This window comes from Stenella coeruleoalba (genome assembly GCF_951394435.1).
Source record: "Stenella coeruleoalba genome assembly, chromosome: 8".
In the NCBI taxonomy this organism is placed as follows: domain Eukaryota; kingdom Metazoa; phylum Chordata; class Mammalia; order Artiodactyla; family Delphinidae; genus Stenella; species Stenella coeruleoalba.
The window spans coordinates 84,610,411-84,631,939 of record NC_137154.1 but is presented as its reverse complement, the minus strand read 5'-3'; the positions used below and the strand labels follow the sequence as shown (position 1 = coordinate 84,631,939).

Here is a 21,529-nt window from a genome sequence, read left to right as displayed (position 1 = left end):
TTCTCTGGTCCCCTAGCAATCACCATTGTGTTTGCGTCCTTCAAAAGACGGTTTCCACTAAACAGGTGCCAAACTCCAGCAACCAGAGGTGGGGGCCGGGTGCAGCCTCAAGCACCCTGGTCTCAGTGTCCGCCTCTCGACCCTGGTCCTCAACCCTGCGCGGCTGGGGGTGGGGGGGTGGGGGAAGTGACGAGTCCATCGCGGACCCCCGGCAGCGCCTGACGCAGTCGCCTGTGGCGCGCCCTCGCGTTCCGGCCGGAAGGGGGCCGGAGGCGGGACGGCGGGCGGCGGCGCACAGCCCGCCCCGGGGTGGGCCCAGCTCTGGCCGCCGCGCTCCCGTCCCCTCCCCGCCGCAGCCGAGCTGGACCGCAGCGGCCTGGAGACCATGCGCCGCCTCCCGCTGGTTCCGCTGCTACCGCTGCAGCTCGCCCTGCTCGTGGCCGCGGGGGCCCCTGAGGCTCCGGTCAGCGCGCCGCAGAGCCTGGTGTGGGGGCCCGGGCTGCGGGCGGGCGTCGTTTTGCCCGTCCGCTATTTCTACCTGCAGGCCGTCAACTCGGAGGGCCAAAACCTCACTCGCTCGCCCCCAGGTAGCGTTCGGCCGCGGGCCTCCCTCGCTCAGCTGCCCGCTCCCCTCCGTCCCCGCCGCGCGTCCCCGCCGCGACCGCGCCTCTCGGGAATCCGCCCGCCACCTGCGTGGCGTCCTTCCCCCGAGTCCGGTCACTTCCTCTTCTCTCCCCGTTCCCTGGACCCGAAGGCGGGAGGCAGTTGCAACAAGAGTATGCTGAATGAATAAATGAACTCCGAGGGCCCTTCCTTAGTTAACGTGCAAGGACTGACATTCCGAATGGATGGCGCCCAGGGTGTTAATGAATGCAGTGTGAGTCTCAAGTTGGAGATGGTCTTTCCACCCCTGACTAGTTGTCTGATCTGTCACAGCTTGCAGGGAGTGCCTTCACGTGTTGAGTCATCAAGCCCAAGAATCGGATGGGGTTACACTGCTTAGGCCTAATGGGTTTGAAACAGCTCCCTCCTACACAAAGGAAATATCAGAGCAGTAGGCAGAAAGGAGGCAGTTTTGCAGACTAGGTTATTTTCTTAGAGTTTTGAGTTCTTGAAAGCAGATTGCAGGAATTAGCGAAACTCAGAACGCATTAGGTTTTACCTCTACCGAGGGTGGATATCGTCCTGAATCCCTTCTGCCCAATCATCCTCCCACGTTCTCTTTAATATCTTACCTTTGCAACGTCTTACAACTTGTCCCGCTAGTTTCAAGTTGTTGCCAGTCAGGATTTGATAATTTATGTCTAAATTATGTCTTGCTAACTGGCACCCTGTTTTATCAACAAAGAGACAATCAGAATACCCAGTGCCCCTTCCGCTGCCGGTGGAAAACTGAGTACTTTTTTTTTTCAGTTTTAGAAAGACTCTCCTTGGCCCTAAGGATCAGAAAAAAAGATTCTTAAACCCAGATTCAGTCTTTCACCATGAGGTGTATTTTCTTCTTTATAGTTTTCTTTGTTTTCTAAAATTAATTTTATAATGTCATAAATGGGGGAGGACTTTAGAAAGAAGATGGAAAACTAAGGAAAAAATTAATTTATACATGAAAAAGGAAAGTTACATGATCCAAAAGGAAATACTGTTAACCTTACTTTTAATGAAAGAACTATAAAGTCAAATAAAATTCCATTTTTTTAATCTAAAAATAAAGGCAAAAAAATTTTAAGTGGTAATACTCAAAGCTGCTAATGAGATACTCTCAGACAATGACCTACATCCTCCGCTGGTGGGAGCACAATTGGTCAAATGGTTCTGGAAAGTAATTTTCCCAACATATGAAGAGTCTTAAACATTTACAAATCAAATGTGCAAAAATGAGTTTCAACAGTTAGAAAATGTAATTTTTAAAAAATATATCATTTATGAAAAATGTCCATGCCCTTTTGAAACTGATAGGTGTCGTTTCAGGGGGCTCCAAGGAGGCTGGTCCTTTATGTCTCAACGCAGAAAGAATTCAGCAAAGGCAAAGTGATAGATAAGAAGTGATTAATTAGAATAGAACACTTGTGAGGCTTACAAGTGGGCAGGCAAGTTGCTCTCCCCTGAGTGCTTAATGGGTTACAGTTTTATAATCAAAGGAAGACAGGGGACGGGGAGAAGACCTTCTTTGTCTCTCTTGGGTAGATGTCACATTTCCATAAATGATTGTTTTTTTGTGTGTGCACAGAGCATGTGCTGGGGGTCATTAACTTGATGACACCACTAGGCAGGTTGTAGGCCTTATTCTCCACTGTTGTTTTATTGTTTTTAGGGCATCAGGCAAAAAGCATGTTTTGGGGGTCATTAACTTACTGAGCTCACTGGACAGGATGTAGGTCTCATGCTACTATTGTTTTATTGTTTTGGGGCATGTCTCGTGCTTCTGTTGCATGATTTTGTAGCTAATCAAGTTAGCTTGATTTTGTTGTTAAGCAAGCCAATCTGGCTTTGATGCTAAGCAACTTGTTCTGCTTTATGAGTCAAGCAAGCCCACATTGTTTCAGGATTTTCCCATTACTTTCTTGAGTGATCATTAATCTTACTGTGGTCTCCCAAAGCCCCCTAAATTTCCCTCTCTATCTACAATTCCCTAATGGGGTTTCTATGCTAACTATTTGACTATCCTACTCAATCCCTTGTGACCTTGAATGAGGAAAAAAACCAATTTATATCTTTATTTTCACTAATGTCTGACTTAGATTATTTCCTTCTATTATGAATGTAGGCAGAACCTGTTGCCACTGTTATATTCCCAGCATCTAACATAATACCCGGCAAAGTTGCTCAGTAACTATTGTAGAAGAAAAGAAAGAAGGGGTGGAGAGAGGGTGGTTGGAGTATGTCAGGATGGCAGGATACAAGTACTCATTTTCTCCTCAGTCATCCTCTACCTTCATCAGTAATGATATCTTCATAAACTTATCTTACCTCCTAGTTGTGTAGCACTTCAGTGTTTTGAACTGTGCCGTGTTTAATTTGCTCTCCTTAAGCATCCTGTGAGGTAGGAAGGGTAGATACTATTCTCTTCACTTTTTCTATAAGAAACCAGGTTAGTGAAAATAAATGTCTTTCCTGTGGTCCTACAGTGGATAAGGATCAGAGTCAAAACCAGATACCCAACCCTTTCAATATCTAGTTCAATGGTCTTTCCCTTTTATCAAATCACTGGTAATATGATCACTGTGAACCAGTTTTCACTAAGATCCTATAGAGTATGCATGGTAAGCAGGCAGCCAGACATTTGGGAGGATTTCCATTTAGCCTTAAGGTGTAACAAGTTGGCCTTCAGGGACTCTGTTCCCTTGGCCAGATGGAGTCAACACTTTTGTTGCAGCTGTAGAGAGCCTTAATAAAATTCCTAAACAACAAGGGAGGTGCTGACTCCATTGTACCAGGAATGTCAGAGGTTATTTCTCCAACTATGAATTTTGGGAACCTGTATGTTAACATTACACAATGTGACAAGTTGGATTCAGAATGGGCTTTGAAAGAAGAAAGATTCAAGCTGTGTGCAAATTTTGGCTCTGCTACTCATAGGTATGAGACCTTGGGCAAGGTATATACTTAAATTCTTCAAGGGAGCCTTGGCTTCCTGATCTGTAAAATGGGGTGGCAAATACCTTCCTCACAAGTTCTTGGAGGAAATAAATAAGAAAATGCATATGAAAATTTCAAGCTCAGGGACTGGCCCAGTCCCCCTGGCTAAGTAAGTGAATTTTTTAAAAATGTGTTCTTTCCATATCAAAAGTCTGCAAAATTTCTGATTCTAATGATGTAAGGCTTTGATACTGCCAACCTCCTTTTGTCTCCTTTAGTCACTGCATTCTCATTCAATTAGCTATCTTTCCTAAACAAGTGTGGATCTGTGGAATAGAAAAGCTCAAGCTGAGCTTGATTCTGTTCCATTATATTAGCCCCCAGGGCAAATGAGAATTCACGTACCTTCTATCTGAAGCAATTTGAAATGGCATTCTTCTCATTTTCTCTTTTATGATGTTGGAATTGCTTATTTCTATTTTAGTGTGATCAATTTAAAAATAATGAAGTGTTTTGGAGATAGTTTTCTTTTGTAAATCCAGCTCCTTCCAAAATATCACATAGTCATTAATATGCTTGTCTTATATCTGTTTTGTTTATTTAAAAATCATAAACTTATGGAGAATAGCACTATTTGATAGGAGATAAGAAGACTTTTCTGTCCTGTTTCCAGTCTGGGGAGAGAATGGTGGCTTTTTAGTCTCCAGGCTCTGCCTTCCTGATTTTCAGTCTACCATACCACATTGCCTTTCTGAAACTTAAGCGGGAAATAACGTAAAGCAATAACTTACATGTTTCATTAAGCATTTCAGGTAATTGGCCAACATTTATAATAATTTCACATTAAGTTATTACTCTTTTTTTAATAAATCCCTTACATTTATCTGTTATAGTTCTTTTTTTTAGCAGATGTCTTTCATAATTTTATCACACTTCTTTCAAGAATCCTAAAATGCATGTGTTTGGTACTTAATTATGTAGTAGCAATATGTCAGATACTACATTACTATTACTAAATTGAAGAGACTGAGAAACATTTTTTTCTGACCCACAAGGAAAAATGATACCCTTGAAGATCAAAAAAAGTAGAAACATCACTCACTAGATTTAGAAACTAAGAATAGGAGGAACAAACTTTTTTCTTTAGTAATTTCAAAAATATATGTTAAATATGCTTAATACAATAAAATTAAAAAATAAAGCAACTATATTCCGATAAAAATTAATTTTAAAAAACAAAAAATATGCTTAATATTTGAATATTATGAAATATGATAGTGTGAGATGAAAGACTGTTTGATCACAAATTATTGTGTACTAGGACTGTGTATTTCAGAGGATTCACCACTTTTTTTTTAACAATTCCTTTGATAGGTGATTAACTGTGGTTAAGACATTAACTGATCTTTATTCTTAAAGCTCCTGAGGATCAGATCTGTACTGAGTGCAGGTATGTCCACTGTACTCTCTGAAGAAAGAAGTCCCAACATTTATTCCTGCAACAATATTGTTTCAAAGCCTGAAAAGTCAGCTAATATACTGCAAAAAGAGAAGGGAAAGTTTGCTAAGTAGGTATTGTCTATCCTGGAAAAGAAAACCCACAGAATTCTGGGTTTGAAAAGGTTGTTAGATCATCCTAGTAGATCATCCTAGTATAACTGTTTCATTTCAACTTGAGGAAACAAATTTAGAGAAGTAAACTCTAGTATTTACAAAAGTATGTGAGTTTGTGTGTACGTATGAGTGTGTTGCATTTGTGCAGAGTCTAGTAACTAGCTATAATCTCTCTCTACTTAAGGAAATGGGCTTGGAAGTATAGCTTGAAATTTGGGTTAATAAAAAGGAAATTTCTTCAGAATTGAGGTTTATTAGGTATTAAAATGGTTTACAAAGAAAGCTTGTGCATACTTTATAAGGAGTAAGTTAGATTGCCTTAGAGCTATGTCATCCTAAAAGTTTATGGATTTTTAACTACCTGGGCTTTTAAACCTACACAAAGGAGAAAAGATCAAATAGGCAAAAAATTAATCTCTTCCTTGTTTTTTTAAGAATTATTTTATTCAATGATTTTGTTCACTCAATCAATCTTATTGAATGACTAAGGAATCAAATGTTGAATCAGATCCTTGGTTTTGAGACATAAATCAAACGTAGTTCCTGGCCTCAAGGATCTTCCAAACTAAAATAATTTTGTTTACCATTGATAGTACTGAAAAAATAACTTCTGCATAAAGACACTTACCCAATAATTAGTAAAACAAAATAATCATGAAATAGTAGAATTACTTATATATTTTTTTTCTTTCAGGCCAAACACTATTCAAAGTAGTAATCAAATCTCTCTCACCTAAAGAGTTAGTTCGGATTCACATCCCTAAACCTTTGGACAGGAATGATGGGACATTTTTGATGCGATATAGGATGTATGAAACTGTCAGTGAAGGGCTGAAGATAGAGGTCCTTTATGGTGATGAACATGTCGCTCAGTCTCCTTATATTTTGAAAGGTAAGTAATTATTACATAAACCAGAGCCAGCCTTATGAGTAGACTCCATGGCTTTCAGAATGCGTTATGATGACCTTAAAGTATGTGCAACAGGGTAAACATTATATATGTATCTTCTGGAGCTCAATTTAACTAGATATTTTAAGGGAGAGAAAAACTAAGTAATTTAAAGCAATTTAAATGACAAGCAAAAAAATCTTGTGTGTTTACCGGGGTAGTTACCATTTTTAGTACTCTTCATTCTTTTGCATACATACATATTTTCATCTAGTACCATTTGCCTTCTACCTGAAGGATTCCCATTAGCTTTTCTTTTAATGTGAGAACGCTGATGATTAGTTCTTCTAGCTTTTGGATATCTGAAAAAGTCTTTATTTTGCCTTTATTTTTGAAAGACAGATGTCTTTTAAAAATTATAGGTTGACAGTTATTTTTTTCTTTTAGTACTTGAAATATACTGTTCCACTGTCTTCACAATTGCATTATTTCCCATGATAAATCTTCCATCATCTATATCTTTGATCCTCTGCTAAAGGTTTTCTCTTTATCAGTTTTTTTTGAGCAATTTGATTATTATGTGCTTTGGTGTAGGTTTCTTCATGTTTCTTGTGCTTAGGGTTTGTGGATCTTTGGGTTTATAGCTTTCATTAAATCCAGAAAAAATTTGGCCATTATTTCTTCAAATATTTTTTCTGTTCTACCCCAGCTCCCCTCCAAGAATTCTAATTACCCATACATTAAACTTGAAATTATCCGATGATTCAATTATGCTCTTTTCATTTAAAAATATGTTTTTTCTCCATTTCGTTTTGTATAGTTTCTATTGCTATATCTTTAAGTTCACTAATCTTTTCTTCTATAACGCCCAATTTGTCATTAATTCCATCCAGTGTATTCTTCATTGCTTGATGCTTTCTCATCTTCTTGAGCTTTTCTCTAGGATGCAGTTAAGTTATTTGGAATTAGTTTGATGCTTCAAATTTTCTTTTACAATTTATTAGGCATGCCTAGAGCCATGTTTAGTCTAGGGCTAATTATTCCTTACTACTCAGGCAATACATCTCTGCATACTCTATCCAACCTCTGTGAATTAGAATGCTTTCCAGTCTGGCTTGTATGAATAGGCACTATTCCCAGCCCTGTATGAACAATGGGTATTGTTGCCTCTAATCCTTATGGATGGTCCTTTCTCTGCCTTGGATAGTTTCCTCAAACATATATATTGGTCAGTATGCCTTAAATATTTGAAGGGAACCTGTACAGATCTCTGGAGTCCTCTCTGTGCAGTGAGTATGTCCTACAACTTTTAGCTGCCTTGATCTCACTGGACTTTCAGCTCTTGTCTCCTCAGCTCAGTGAGACTGCTGGGGTCTACCTGGATTCCTCCTCCATGTTCCACAACCTAGAAACTCCCTTAGGCAGTAAGCTTTAGGAACTGTAGGGTTTACCTCATTTGTTTCTCATCTCTCAAACTCATTGTCCATTGCCTGATGTCCAATGTCTTAAAAAAAAATGTTATTTCATATATTTTATCTGTTTTTTGGTAGTTTCAGGTAGGAGGGTAAATTGGTCCCTATTACTTGTCTGAAGTAGAAATTCTCATGAAAATTGAATAACTTTAAAAAATTATTTTTATATTAAAATAAATATGGATATATTTTGAAATAATATATAAATTCTGCATAAATTCTTTTTTAAATGAGTCTTCAGAATAGTTTTATACTTATGTCTGGCCACTTTAAAATTACACTGCAAGATGCCCTTAGGTTTCATATTTCCTCTTTGAGATGTGCTGATGGAGGTAGTTTTAGGGACTCAGAGGAAGAGACCTCATCTTGTCTTAAAAAATCACCACCCCTACTACATTATCATGCCTGAAAAGTAATACATTCTCTTTTTCCTTGTTAAAAGGTAAGTTGTTTTATGCTCATCAGCCATTTATAACTCATTAGAAATAAATTTTTCAATAAATTGACTGAGAGTAGGTTATATTGGGAGAGAGCATATGCTATACTAGTTTATCTAGGGTGGGATGAAAGGGGGATAGAAGGTGAGAGCACAAGACTCTGACATTACTACTTTTACCACTGATTTGTTTAGGGCAGATTATCCCTGTCTGGATAATCTTAGAATTTACCAAGAAGTCATCCCATGCTCACAGCAGGGGCAGAAACAACTTCCTGTGTTGCAGTGCATGTTAATGAAACTTGGCATTGTATGTGTTTTGCTTTCCTTAGGACCAGTGTACCATGAGTACTGTGAGTGTCCAGAAGAGGATCCTCAGGCCTGGCAGAAAACTCTGTCTTGTCCAGCCAAGGAGCCACAGATTGCAAAAGATTTTTCTTCTTTTCCCAGCATCAATCTCCAGCAGATGCTAAACGAAGTTCCAAAAAGGTTTGGGGATGAGAGGGGTGCTATTGTTCATTACACGATTCTCAGTAACCTAATCTACCGGAGATCTTTAGGGAAATACACAGACTTCAAAATGTTCTCAGATGAGATTTTGCTGTCACTGGCAAGAAAGGTATGAGAATGAATTCATTGATTCTAAAAATAGTTTAATTATTTATTTGTAACCTTTAATTCTTAGAATAATAATGGTAAAGAATGGAAATGGATTCCAGGCTTGAAAATGTGCATCTGTCTGCCACCTGAGTACTCATAAGTTCTTCACCTTTATGGATATCTCTTTCCTTTAATATTTAAGTTAAATGGCTTGAGCCCCCATCCCAGGTAAGTAGGCCATATAGTGCTCTCCCAAGGTTTCTGTGAACTCCCAGACATTTACAGCTGCAAGGTGACTTCTTCAAGTTCCCCAATCCTGCTGAATACTCCTTCCATTCAGATTTCATTTTCTTCTTGTCACCTCAGAATAAGTTGAACTGAGGACACATTTTCCTTGTTTTATCCTAAGTGCATACATTTTCCTTGTTTTATCCTAAGTGCATTGCACACTTCATTGAATGTTGGGGTAACTGAGAGAGGTTATTTTGTGCCAATGCAGAGTAAACAAAACAAAACAAAAATCCTAACATTTAAAAATAGACATCCCTGTGTTAATCAGACTCTCAGTCATCCTTGCCTCTGGGAATTTCTCACTGGCTGTCCTTGATTTTCAAGTCTTGGCTTCTTACTAAATATGACTGGGGCTTCTGTCTTTCAAAAGACTTCTCCACATCCCCAGCAACTCCTCCCCCAATCCCTCTATTCAGCCCCTCTTTCCACATTTGCCAAATTCCTATAAATTCCTCTTAAGCAGAGCAATTCAAACCGCCTTTTGTTCTTTCTTGTTCCTGATTATGCAGAGTAAAAGATGAGGATGGGCATTTTTTACCTTTTTCACCCAGAAAGACCATCAAGGTAGTTTTCTAAATCAAAAGCCAGCTTTCCTGATGTGAGTTATACAATTTCCCAAGCAGATGGAATGTAGAGCTGCAATCAATTCTTATTTTAAATAGCAGTTGCCTCCTATCTCCCCATCAGCCCACCGTATGAGCATATTATGGGCATCTGATCCTAAAGGCGGTTCTTTCTTCCTGGGCTACCATCAATCCACTCTGCCCTGTATTTCTGTATCTTGTACTCATGTGGTTTTTAACTAGGAATGATTTTGCCCCTTAGAGGAATTTGGCAATGCCTAGGGACATTTTTGGTTATCGCAACTGGGGAGTTGCTACTAGCATCTGGTGGGTAGAGGCCAGGGATTCTGCTAATCATTCTACAGTGCACAGGACAGCCCCCACAGGAAAGAATTATCCACACCAAAATATCAATAGTGCCAAGATTGAGAAATCCTGCTCTACAGTGAGAACTTCTGATGTGGAGCTTACTAATGAGCTACTAAATGATAACAGGGAAGCACTAAGGTGAATAGTCATATCCCTTTGCCCTTCCCTTTTGTTCCAGGTTCTTTGCCCAGTGACTGAAAGGAGACTTACGATAAGTGAGACTCACCTCTGGTCTTTGAACAGCTCACTCTAGTGGAACTTGTTTTTGTTATTCAGAAGTGAGGATGGGATATAAATACAAACAAATAATTGTACCACAACACGATAGGCCCATAAGAAAAGTAGGTACCCAGGGTTAAAATGTCTGAGGAAGGCGAGTCATAGAAGAGGTAACATTAGCTCTGAGTGTGAAGGATGAGACAGGAGACTGCCAAGTGGATAAGTAGGAGAAGGGCATTCTAGGTGAAGAGAATTACGTATTAAAGTGGGTGGCATTTTCAGAGAGTAACTAAAGTTTTCTGGTATACGGGCAGATGGAAGATGGATTCAGAGCTAAGCTGGAGTAAGAGAGTGGGGCCTGAATTCCAGCCAGAGAGTTTAGACCTTGTCCTATAGGCTTAAATTTCTGTTAAGCTTGATAGTAACATTAATTTGTGTTGTAGAAATTTGGACAGTAATGTGGAGAGCAGATTAGAGTGGGGAGAGGCTAGAATCAGAACATCTAGTAAGGGACAACTATTGCAACAATCTAGGTAAGAGATGATAAAGGCCTAAACTAAGGCATTGACCATGGAGATAGAAATGGATAGCAGATTCCAGAAACAAACATAGATGTTATAAAAAGGCTTGATAGTGAAGGAAAACAAGGGCTTGGGTCTAACTTTGTAGATTCTCACTTAAGCAGCTGGCAGAAAAGGTGCTTGAAGCCACTCATTCACACCTTTCTACACAGTTTCCATATCTATAATACACAACAGTTTTAAATGTCACCTCTGAACAGAGGTAGCTAACTCCTGCTCAAGTGAATTGTCATGTACAATCCTCACCCTTGATTTTCTGATACTACTGATGACTGAGAGGCATCCTTCTCTCTTCTACTATTTTCAAATTTCAGTTTTATCAGAAATATTTTAAAAGCCAAAGAACTGAAGCATTTAGTACCAAAGACTGAGGTCTTCCCAGCACTGATAAGCATTCTTTTGTTTATTTAGGTCCTTCTCCCAGATTTAGAATTTTATGTTAATCTTGGAGATTGGCCTTTGGAGCATCGAAAAGTCAATGAAACCCCTGGCCCTTTACCTATCATTTCATGGTGTGGCTCTCTGGATTCACGAGATGTTATCCTTCCAACATATGACATCACCCACTCCACACTTGAAGCTATGAGGGGTGTTACAAATGATCTTCTCTCTATTCAAGGAAATACAGGTAAAAGTCATTCTCTAAGAAAAAGCTTAGAAGTAAGAAAGGTGAAAGGAATGTTCAATCAGAGAGAGTATGTGAATATATTTAAATAACCATTGTTCTTATTTTCTAGCCAGGAAAAAAGAAAAACAGCACTCTAAACTCTAAAGTGGTTTTTGTTTAGGATTCTTCTAATCCAGAAATTAAAGATATGTGGATTAGGCTAGTAATGTCCAGAACCTAGTGTAACTGAGTCTCCTTTGAGTTGGTCACTTGTAAATACCATTTGAAAATACATATTTGGTAAAACTATCACTTAACTTAATTCTGACTCCAGTGCCTTTATATTGCTGGATGAAATGAGAGAGAATTCTGAAAAATATAAAATTATATTCATATGTAAGAGAATTGTGATAACAGTATAATTTGGATATTACAACCTCCAGCACCATAAGAAATTCTCCTCTTCCCTCTTTCTGCCTCTCTTGATCCTTTACAATCTGAATTCCTTTCCTCCTATTTGATGACCTTAGGTTTATGGTACTACACACCTTTTTATTAAACCGAACTCCCTGAGTAGAAAAAATCCCTGCCTTGTCTTAATAAGTCTCTATTTCTGTTTAGAGCAGTTTAGTGGACTTATTTAGTAGACAAGTCTAGAGACTCCTTGTAAACTCTCTAAAGGTAATGGGAAATGAAAACTGACCTACTTTTTATTTGATAACAGTAAATTCCTGAAAAGTATGCTAAAATAGTAAAGAGGTTGACCCCCTACAGTTTCTATGTTTTATGATTTATCCCTTAGAACACTGACAGGTGTTAACTAATGACTTCTTTTTAGAATAATAGAAAGAGAGCTAAATTAAGTCTTCCAGATTATTTCCCTCCCAGGAAAGAGAGGATATAAATATATATACATAGTTAAGTTATGCAAAACTTATTTGCATTTAACAACATATTAGAAAAATTCTGCACTGTATTCAAAAGTGATATGCTCAAAATTCTGAGCAACCTAAGAATTAAAGATGTGTGGATGTTACTTAATTCTCTACTTTGTTCTAGTCACTCTAAGAATAAAAGCCTAGCGCTTTTTTTTTTTTTTTTTTTGTGAAGCACAAAAGTTGGAAGAAACTAATGCCTTGATGAGTGAGCCAAGTCACGGAATCTCTTTTTGCTTTGAACTTGATCCAGCATTATTTTGGATAATTCCTAATGTCATGCAATAGAAACTCCACTTTTTGAGTGACCTCTCACTAGTACACTAAAGGATAAAATTAGAGCATATTTTTCGAAAGTAACATTTACTTTAGATGTGTTGATGATAAAAGAGCTTTAGCATCTTAAATGACAAAGGTAGATTAAAGATGATTATACTTACCATAATATAAAAATGTCAAATTCATAATTGTATTTTTTTATGGTCTCAAACCTCTAGGACCTTCCTGGATCAATAAAACAGAGAAAGCTTTCTTTAGAGGTAGAGATAGCCGAGAGGAGAGGCTCCAGTTGGTGCAGCTGTCCAAAGATAATCCACAGCTACTAGATGCAGGAATTACAGGATATTTCTTCTTCCAAGAAAAAGAAAAGGAGCTTGGAAAAGCTAAATTGATAGGTTTCTTTGACTTCTTTAAGGTATGCAATTAAGTCTTCCTGGATACATATGAAGTGATAAACTTGTATTAAAAGTCAACCAAATAGCTGGGGTTGGGCAGATTTCTCCCATCTTGTGACCCAACACACACTTTCTTATCAGGCATAGGGAATTATGAAACTCATGCAGTTTCTTTTTTGTTTGTTGTAGTTGTTAACTTTGTCTAACAAATAGCTCAGAACTGTATTTAATACTCAAAATACAGTACAAGGATTAACCTAGAGTTTTGGTATATTTCCCTGTTTTTCTCTTCTTTAATAAACTGGGAATATAAATGTCTTTTACATAAAATGATCTTGTAAATAAAAAGAGTATGAATTCTATGCTAGTAAAATAGGGTTCAAGTCCTGCCTGCGGTCCTGCCTCTGCCACGAACTGTGGGGCTTTCATCTCTTAGCACTTCTCGCCTCTAACATGTGTGAGCCTGCCTAGCTCCTTCAGAGCACCGTATAAGGCTCAAAGGAGGTAGAGGTGTGACAATGTGACAAAATCTGACTGGCTGGTAAAGTCCTTGGTACCAATTATTTAAGAAAAAAGTAATTACCGAATCTGTTAGTATATCCTGTTCCTCTGTGTGATATAATGAAGAGAGCATGGGATTTGGGCTCATAGAATAGAGGTTTATAAATATCTCTGAAACAAATTTTATCATTAATAAAAAAAAAGAGAGGGAGATGATAACATCTGCTTCACATTATTATAATTGAATGAAAAGTGACTTTAAATGTAAATCAAAGTTTATTAATCCAACAAATATGTCCGTACTGTGTCACCAGCATCACACTAGTCCTTAGTCTTCTCCAGACTTCTGTCTCCTGAACTCTAAAACCGAACTTTGAGACAATAATGCCTTCCTTTTTTATACTAACATGGGTATAAGGAACAAATGAAATAAATGAAAGTGTAAATTGTTATCAATATTAAGCTTTGCTAAATATAGAGCTTTGGAAATAGTTTTCTTACCTGGTTACAGAAATCTGAATTTCCCATTACATAGACATAGTTGAAATAGGTATTCCTATTTCCTAAAATTATTTATTATCTTTAAATGTGTTGTATTTCTTAAAATTGACCTGTTAAATGATACTTATGATTTTAATACAAAGAGAAGATGTGTGTTACAAAATAAAATATAAAACTTGTAAATACTAAAGTTGGGAAATAACTTCTTTATATTTAATGTTACAGTGTTGACAAGAAGCAGAAGTGAAACAAATGACTGTTAAAATTTTTGTTTATGTTTGTTTTAATCTTTTAGTACAAGTATCAAGTGAATGTGGACGGGACTGTGGCTGCTTATAGATATCCATACCTCATGCTTGGTGACAGTTTGGTTCTGAAGCAGGACTCACCATATTATGAACATTTTTATATGGCACTAAAGCCTTGGAAACATTATGTTCCAATTAAAAGAAATCTTAGTGATCTACTAGAGAAAGTTGAATGGGCCAAGGTATGCTTTCTGCCATTTTAGTTTCTTTAGGCAATCACAAATTCACCAGTATTAGTTACATGAGTTCCATCATAACACAATTTAATTTGACATAATTTAGTCAAAAGAAATGTTATTTTGTGAAATTTTTGTTCCCTTGAAATATCTGAAGAATCAACATCAGGACAATTTTGAATACCCTCTATCAGTATGTTTGAGGATTTTTAGAAGACTTGAAGTCCAGTGTTATATAGAATATAGATTTTTCTAAACTATCCTTATTCATGCACACATACCAAATGCAAATTACACACACCAAATGCAAATTAAAGATTAAAAAGACCAGGGTTAAAGTGCTTTATGCACAAGAAAACATTTAAAGCAATTATGGTACACTTTTGTTTTCCCCAGTTAGAAAAAAAGGCACAAGTTCTTTTTTTAATTAATTTTTATTGGAGTATAGTTGATTTACAATGTTATGTTAGTTTCTGCTGTACAGCAAAGTAAACCAGTTACATATATACATATATACACTCTTTTTTAGATTCTATTCCCATATATGTCATTACAGAGTATTGAGTAGAGTTCCCTATGCTATACAGTATGTTCTTATTAGTTATCTATTTTATGTCAATCCCAATCTCCCAATTTATCCCTCCCCTGACTCTTTCCCCCTTGGTAACTATAAGTTTGTTTTCTATATCTGTGACTCTATTTCTCTTTGGTAAATAGGTTCATTTGTACCATTTTTTTTAGATTCCACATGTAAGTGATATCATATATTTGTCTTTCTCTGACTTACTTCACTCAGTATGACAATCTCTAGGTCCATCCATGTCACTGCTAATGGCATTATTTTGTTCTTTTTTATGGCTGAGTGATATTCCATTGCATATATGTACCACATCTTCTTTATCCATTCCTCTCTCAATGGACATTTAGGTTGCTTCCATGTCCTGGCTATTGTAAATAGTGCTGCAATGAACATTGTGGTGAATGTATCTTTTCGAATTATGGTTTTCTCTGGATAACAAGTTCTTAATGAATCACAAGTTTCCCATAAAATAAGAACTCTTTTTTTAAAAAAGGAAAAGTATTTTAAAAGTTCTTGTGTTTTATTGTGAAATTATAAAATTTACCCTTCCACTGTAAGACTTTATTTTGTTTCTGAGAAGCAATGTGGCTATGGAAATAACTGGGTGCCCCTGAGGCAGAATATTTTTGTGACCCTTTATAAAGAGTCAGAATTGCTTGCAAATGGCTTTTCCTGTGGGCACCATGATAGAATATTAGCTATTTTCTAAAAGTATAATTAGGAATGCTGACTATTCCTGGTACTGAAGGAACAACCTATGGGTACTAATAACTGAATTTTTTATTACAACAATAATACAGTCTTTCATAGGTACCATTTTACAACAACTTTTTGGCTCAGACTACATATTTAAATGGAGCTTTTAAGAGATGTTATAAAAACTAATTCATTCTATTTTAGTTGTATTTTAATATCAGGCAGAGAGGGTTAGATTAGGGGAACAGATGATGAGCCCTAGACTTCCTGGGTAGCTAGGAAAGTACCAAGATAGTCACGATAGGGGCTGTATGTGGGTTGTTGCACTGGGTGAGGGGGGATCCAAACAGGTATGATTATTTCTATATAGCAGAGATTTCTAGGAAAGTACTTTGTCAATTTCCATAACCTAATTCTTAAGTTTTATATATATATATATATATATATATATAAACTTTTTTTTTCTTTTTTTTTTTTTGCCGTACGCGGGCCTCTCATTGTTGTGGCCTCTCCCGTTGCGTAGCACAGGCTCCAAACGCGCAGGCTCAGCGGCCATGGCTCACGGGCCCAGCCGCTCCGCGGCATGTGGGATCTTCCCGGACCGGGGCACGAAGCCGTGTCCCCTGCATCGGCAGGCGGACTCTCAACCATGGCGCCACCAGGGAAACCCTTAAGTTATATTTTTATGTTTCATCTCTCCCATGCTGTTCACATTCAACCCTACATCTGTCCTACCTCATATTCACAATTAGCTTTCTTTGTGAGTCACAGGAGTAATCTTCATTCATTGTTTCTTTTTAAACTTTTCAGGAAAATGATGAAGAAGCCAAGAAGATTGCAAAAGAAGGGCAGTTGACTGCTAGAGATCTGCTACAGCCCCACAGGCTTTACTGCTACTATTACAGAGTACTACAGGTCAGTTCAGAGGATCCATCTGCTTGGTTGAGTGTCCTCAGACCAAATGCATGGCCTGAATGCTTGCTTCCTGGAGGTGTTCAAGAGTCAGTCAGCCTGTGGAACTCTGGCTATGCTGAGGCGCCAGCCTATAGAAAGATAGTGCTAAGTCCCTTTGTGGCCTCCATATTTTTATCTCCATTCAGTATTATGAAAAACAATGCTTAGCGCCATTACAAATACAGATTAAAATCTCTGAACCTCAGAGAAAATCTTTCCTCATATGGAAAATAGGAGGGTTGGACTAGAGATCATTAACGTCTCTTTCTGCTCAAAATATCTACCTCTTTGTTCTCCTTACTGCTTAAGAGCCACGCTTTTGCTATCAGTACAGGATGGAAAACAAATATTTAATTTGTTGTATAAAACAAACAAATGAAAAATACAGTTGACCCTTGAACAACATGGTTTTGAACTGTGCAGGTCCACTTACATGTGGATTTTTTTTTAGTAGTAAATACTACAGTACTACACAATCCAAGGTTGGTTGAACCCACGGATATGGAACCACGCATACTGAGGAATCACATATATGGAGGGCCAGCTATAAGTTATACACAGATTTTCAGCTGTGCCAAGGGTCAGTACTCCTAACCCCGACATTGTTTAAGGGTCAGCTTTATTTATAATCTAAAACCTTAGGGCTGAATTCTGAAGTACAGATATTTACTGTACTTCCAACAATTCAAGGATTGGTTCTTTGTATAATTAACTTGTGTTTTACTCAGTAAAATTTAGCCAGAAGAGAAAAATAAGAAATTATGTTTTTGTTGTTAACCTAAACTTATTTTTCTGTGAGGCAGAAAAAAAATAAATTTCCTCAGATGCCTGAGGCTACTACCCTCTCACAGAAAAATTAAAATGATTAATTACTCCATTTATTAGAAGCAGCCTTTTCCTTAAATGAGTTCTTTTCCCTCTGCTAGTCTGGCTGTAACTTTAATGATAGGAGTTTCTCCCTCTGAAATATTAATTAGGTTCATGTACACATGTCAGTATTTTGTTGGATTTGACCCAGGACCAGGAATGTACAGCTAAATGTACATGGAACCACTGAACTGAAAAATCCAATGTATAGGAATATTTCAGTCAGTGGCCAAAAAGGAGAGACATTTCACAGGCCTGTCGCCATTTACAAAGTGTGTGTGACTACAGGCCTAAAGGAAAGGATGTGTGAAACCACCAACTTTATTGTGAGATGCTTATCATCTTTGTTCACTGATTTGAATATTCAGCAAAGTTAATTATTCATTAACACATGGAGGATGAATTCGAGAGGTGCTGTATTTCAAGTAGGGACATCCCGTTACAAGAGGCTTCTTTCCTATACATAAAATAGTGGATGGGGCTCCTTGCTAAAATAGTGGATGGGGCTCCTTACAGGCACTAGTGCCTGTAATAACTAAAGTTAAAAGGTAACTTTAGGACTGAGATAAACCAGACCTTTGGTTTTAGTCTGAAGATACATAGCCACTAGAAACAATAGCATGAGGGGAACGGGGAGGATTCAGTGGAATGAAGTTTGGACTAATCTTTCCATTGCCTTCAAACACATTCCAGAAATACGCTGAGCGCCAGACCAGCAAACCCGAAATACGTGATGGAATGGAACTTGTTCCTCAGCCGGATGACAGTGCATCTATCTGCCAGTGCCACAGGAAAAGGCCTTTAAGAGAAGAGCTTTAAGTCAGCCCATATTCACACTCCTGTATATGCCGGCAACATCTTTCATGGCAGCATTCAGATGGAATCTAAGCTGTGAAGACTGTGAAGACAGCCTGGAAGACTGTATGCAGGGGACTGCTTCTCTTGGTGGCTTCATATAATGTGGATGGATAGAGCAATATTAGAGCAAGTATTACCAAATATCTTAGGATATTAATATCTTTTGAGTAAACACTGCTATTATCAGCATCATAGTTTCTCTGAAAAGAAAACTTGGGGATCATAGTAGATAGAGAGGATTGCCAAAATATAAATAACTCTGTATGAAACTGTTTACATTGTATTTATTGGTTTGTTTCTATCCCTTGTTCACTTTCCCTCTTCCCTTTCCAATGATGAAGAAAAAATATTTTTGCAGGGCTTTTTTTACCCCCTCACTGCATAACTTCTCCTCCTACAAGCTGCTTTTGGCATTCAGTAATAGCAGGTTTCCTCTTGGAAGGTCTGATATGAATAATGAAGGAAGATGAGAATGACTCTATTATTAAAGGTAGCTTGGAGACTATGAAGGGAAGTTATTTTAAAGCTCATTCATATCTTTTTAACTAAGTTTTACCAAGGGCTGAGACAAAATTAAGGAGAGGTAGTGCCTTAAGCTAGTTAATTCCCAGTCTATCTGAGTTGGACACCCATCAAGGACAACACAGTTATTAAAGTAGATGACAGCATCCTATTGGTATCTTCATTATCTATATATTGAATAGATAAATGATAACTGTAGTCAGATAGGGATCTTTAATTCTTTTTAATCTTTAAAAGGGATACTTGAAAAACCTCTGAAACAAGCTGTAGGGAGCCTGGTATCTTGGGATTCACTAATAAACTAATGACAGAAGCAAGCATCCATTCTTTACTGCACCCCTCCTCTATTTCACTGTGCTGTATTGCTAAGATAAAAACTTTGGAAATTTCCTTTGCCTTTTAGGACAGGGTGAAGTCTTAGGACCCAGAAATTCATTACACGTTCCTTGTAATACCACCAATATGAGATTCAATTCATTAAGAACACACTCCCAAAGCAAGAAATATCCACACTCCAATTTAAAAATATTTACTCTCCTAATTGAAATATTTACTTAACCTGGAAGACAATGTAACCACTTTAAAATAGTCATATCTATTCTTTACTGAACATTACTAGGGACACAGAATTTTTTTAACTAGACAAAAGCAAAAGCACATTTAGTAACAGTGTAATCAAAGCCAAGTATCCATGGAAAACACTAATACCCACCAGTTGTTCAAAAGCACAAGTGCACAAGTATAAAATAAAGGGCAAGCTGTACAGTGACCAGATCCTAAGGAGAAGAGGGGTGTGACGATATGTAAGTTAATATAATAACTACATTTGTCAAAATAAGCTATCAATATTTTGTTTTTATTAATAAAATGTTGGAAACACCTTAAATAGCCATCATGAGGGAGCTAGCTAAATATATAGCTATACATCAAGGAATACAGTACAACCATTAAAAGTAATGAACTAGCTCTAAATGCACTATCAATCATGAAAGATTTCCATGACAGTGTTCAGTGTAAAAAGCAAGTTACAGAACAACACATATAATGTGAAAACATTTATGTAAAAAAATATATCCATGTGATTGAAAGTTTAGAAGGATATTCACCAATATCTGAGGAAAATGGAGAGAAGGGAATTTTTACTTTTTGTCTTATACCTGTCTATGATATTTAAAATGTTTTTACTGTAAGTATGGATCAGATTGGAAAATAAAGAAAAATACAAACCTAGGAAAAGAAAATAAATCCACAAAAGATATACATAGGAAAATAAAATGGATATTTATATTTTCCATTATGCTATTTTTAAATCTACTATGTCTAGAATTTTATATCATGTGACATATTATTTACACATTTTAAATAAAGTAAATTTTCTAAATAAAATTTTGAAACAGATAAACTTGTTTTTTAAGAAAGAGGATTGAATCACCTATAGCTTTGGTATTTCTGTAACTGGGTTGGCCTAATTTTAATTCTATTATGTCTTCATGAATAAATGGATCAAAACTTCTACCACAAACACTAAATCCCTAGTGAGTAGAAATTGATATTAAAGGAAAAGATATTTGGGCTTGACACCATTATTTTCTGTTATTTCAGGTGCAAATACTGTTAAGTGCAGTGTCTTTGTCAGTTCACGCTACCATTATAACAAATATACCATAGACTGGGTGGCTTTGACAGCAAATATTTATTTCTCACAGTTCTGGAGGCTGGAAGTCCAAGATCAAAGTGCCAGCAGATCTGATGTCTGATGAGAGCCCACTTTCTGGTTTGTGGACTGATGCATTCTCATTGTATCCTCACATGGCAGAAAGCAAAGAGAGAGGAAGCAAGCTATCCCCTCTCTCTTCTTATAAGCACACTAATCCCATCATGAGGACTCCACCCTTATGATCTAATTAGCTCTCAAAGGCTCCGTCTCCAAATACCATCACATTAGTGATGAGGGTTTCAACATATTAATTTGGGGGGGTGGGGTGGGGACAAACTTTCAGTCCATAGCAGGCAGGGAGAGGAAAAATTCTCCCCTGACATAATAAGGCCAAAGTTAGAAGAAATATAAATTTCTTATTTGGAGGGATAAGAAATCATCCTTGTGGTGGTAAGGCATGTTTGACTTCAAATAGTTGAGGACAAAATTAACCAGACTGTAAAAATCCCTCTTTTATGCATAGAACCACAGTTTACCCTATCCCAACCACTGCTGTGCCTACCCCACACCAGCCTCTTGTGGAGCCATTCCACTTGCTGAGATCAAAGTTGTCTCTTTTAAGCCAAGTTCTCTCTGTAGAGCTGTGTGGAAGAAGTCACACTAAACTTTACTGTGATAACCAACACCTTAACATTTCTTAGACACAAGAAAAGAAGAAGACTGGAGTTTGTTTATTCTATGGGAAGAAATAGCAAATCCTGGAAGTGTGCACGGGGAGGGTAGGGGGTGGCTTATGTAGAGGGAGTTATATGCAGCCAGAAGTGAGGAAAGAAAGTTAGAAAAGAAGAAATATTTTCATGAGCTACCTGTTTTGTTTCACCCCAAACTAGGTGTACTTCAATACAATTTGATGCTAACCACCCAGATTCAGCATCAGATCCCACAGGTGTAGGGCTCACTGTTCCACAAGACTGCCTTTACAGACATCAGGCAAAAGTGAGGTCCCCAGGCTACCCACACTTCTGACCAACTGGCTGCAAATTCAGGGGTTCCCATGACCCCTCTCAGGTTCAATAATTCTCT

At 37.6% G+C, this 21,529-nt stretch overlaps 1 protein-coding gene across 1 annotated transcript; it reads left to right on the top strand.

The window, feature by feature from the left end:
• Nucleotides 1-239: 239 nt before the first annotated feature.
• On the top strand, nucleotides 240-20,033 carry POGLUT3 (protein O-glucosyltransferase 3). The gene is made up of 8 exons (XM_079929538.1): nucleotides 240-587; nucleotides 5,885-6,082; nucleotides 8,320-8,606; nucleotides 11,022-11,238; nucleotides 12,650-12,846; nucleotides 14,124-14,318; nucleotides 16,399-16,503; nucleotides 18,103-20,033. The coding sequence occupies exons 1-8, from the start codon at nucleotides 386-388 to the stop codon at nucleotides 18,226-18,228; spliced, it is 1,527 nt and encodes a 508-aa protein (XP_079785664.1). The 5' UTR covers nucleotides 240-385; the 3' UTR covers nucleotides 18,229-20,033.
• Nucleotides 20,034-21,529: the final 1,496 nt, after the last annotated feature.

What these genes read in the sequence shown, in the direction of transcription:
- POGLUT3 (XM_079929538.1), top strand. Translation starts at nt 386, where the DNA reads ATGCGCCGCCTCCCGCTGGTTCCGCTGCTACCGCTGCAGCTCGCCCTG. An exon ending in CCTCACTCGCTCGCCCCCAG is followed by an intron (nt 588 to 5,884) that starts GTAGCGTTCGGC and finishes TTTTTCTTTCAG; the next exon opens with GCCAAACACTATTCAAAGTA. An exon ending in GTTTCTTTGACTTCTTTAAG is followed by an intron (nt 12,847 to 14,123) that starts GTATGCAATTAA and finishes TTAATCTTTTAG; the next exon opens with TACAAGTATCAAGTGAATGT.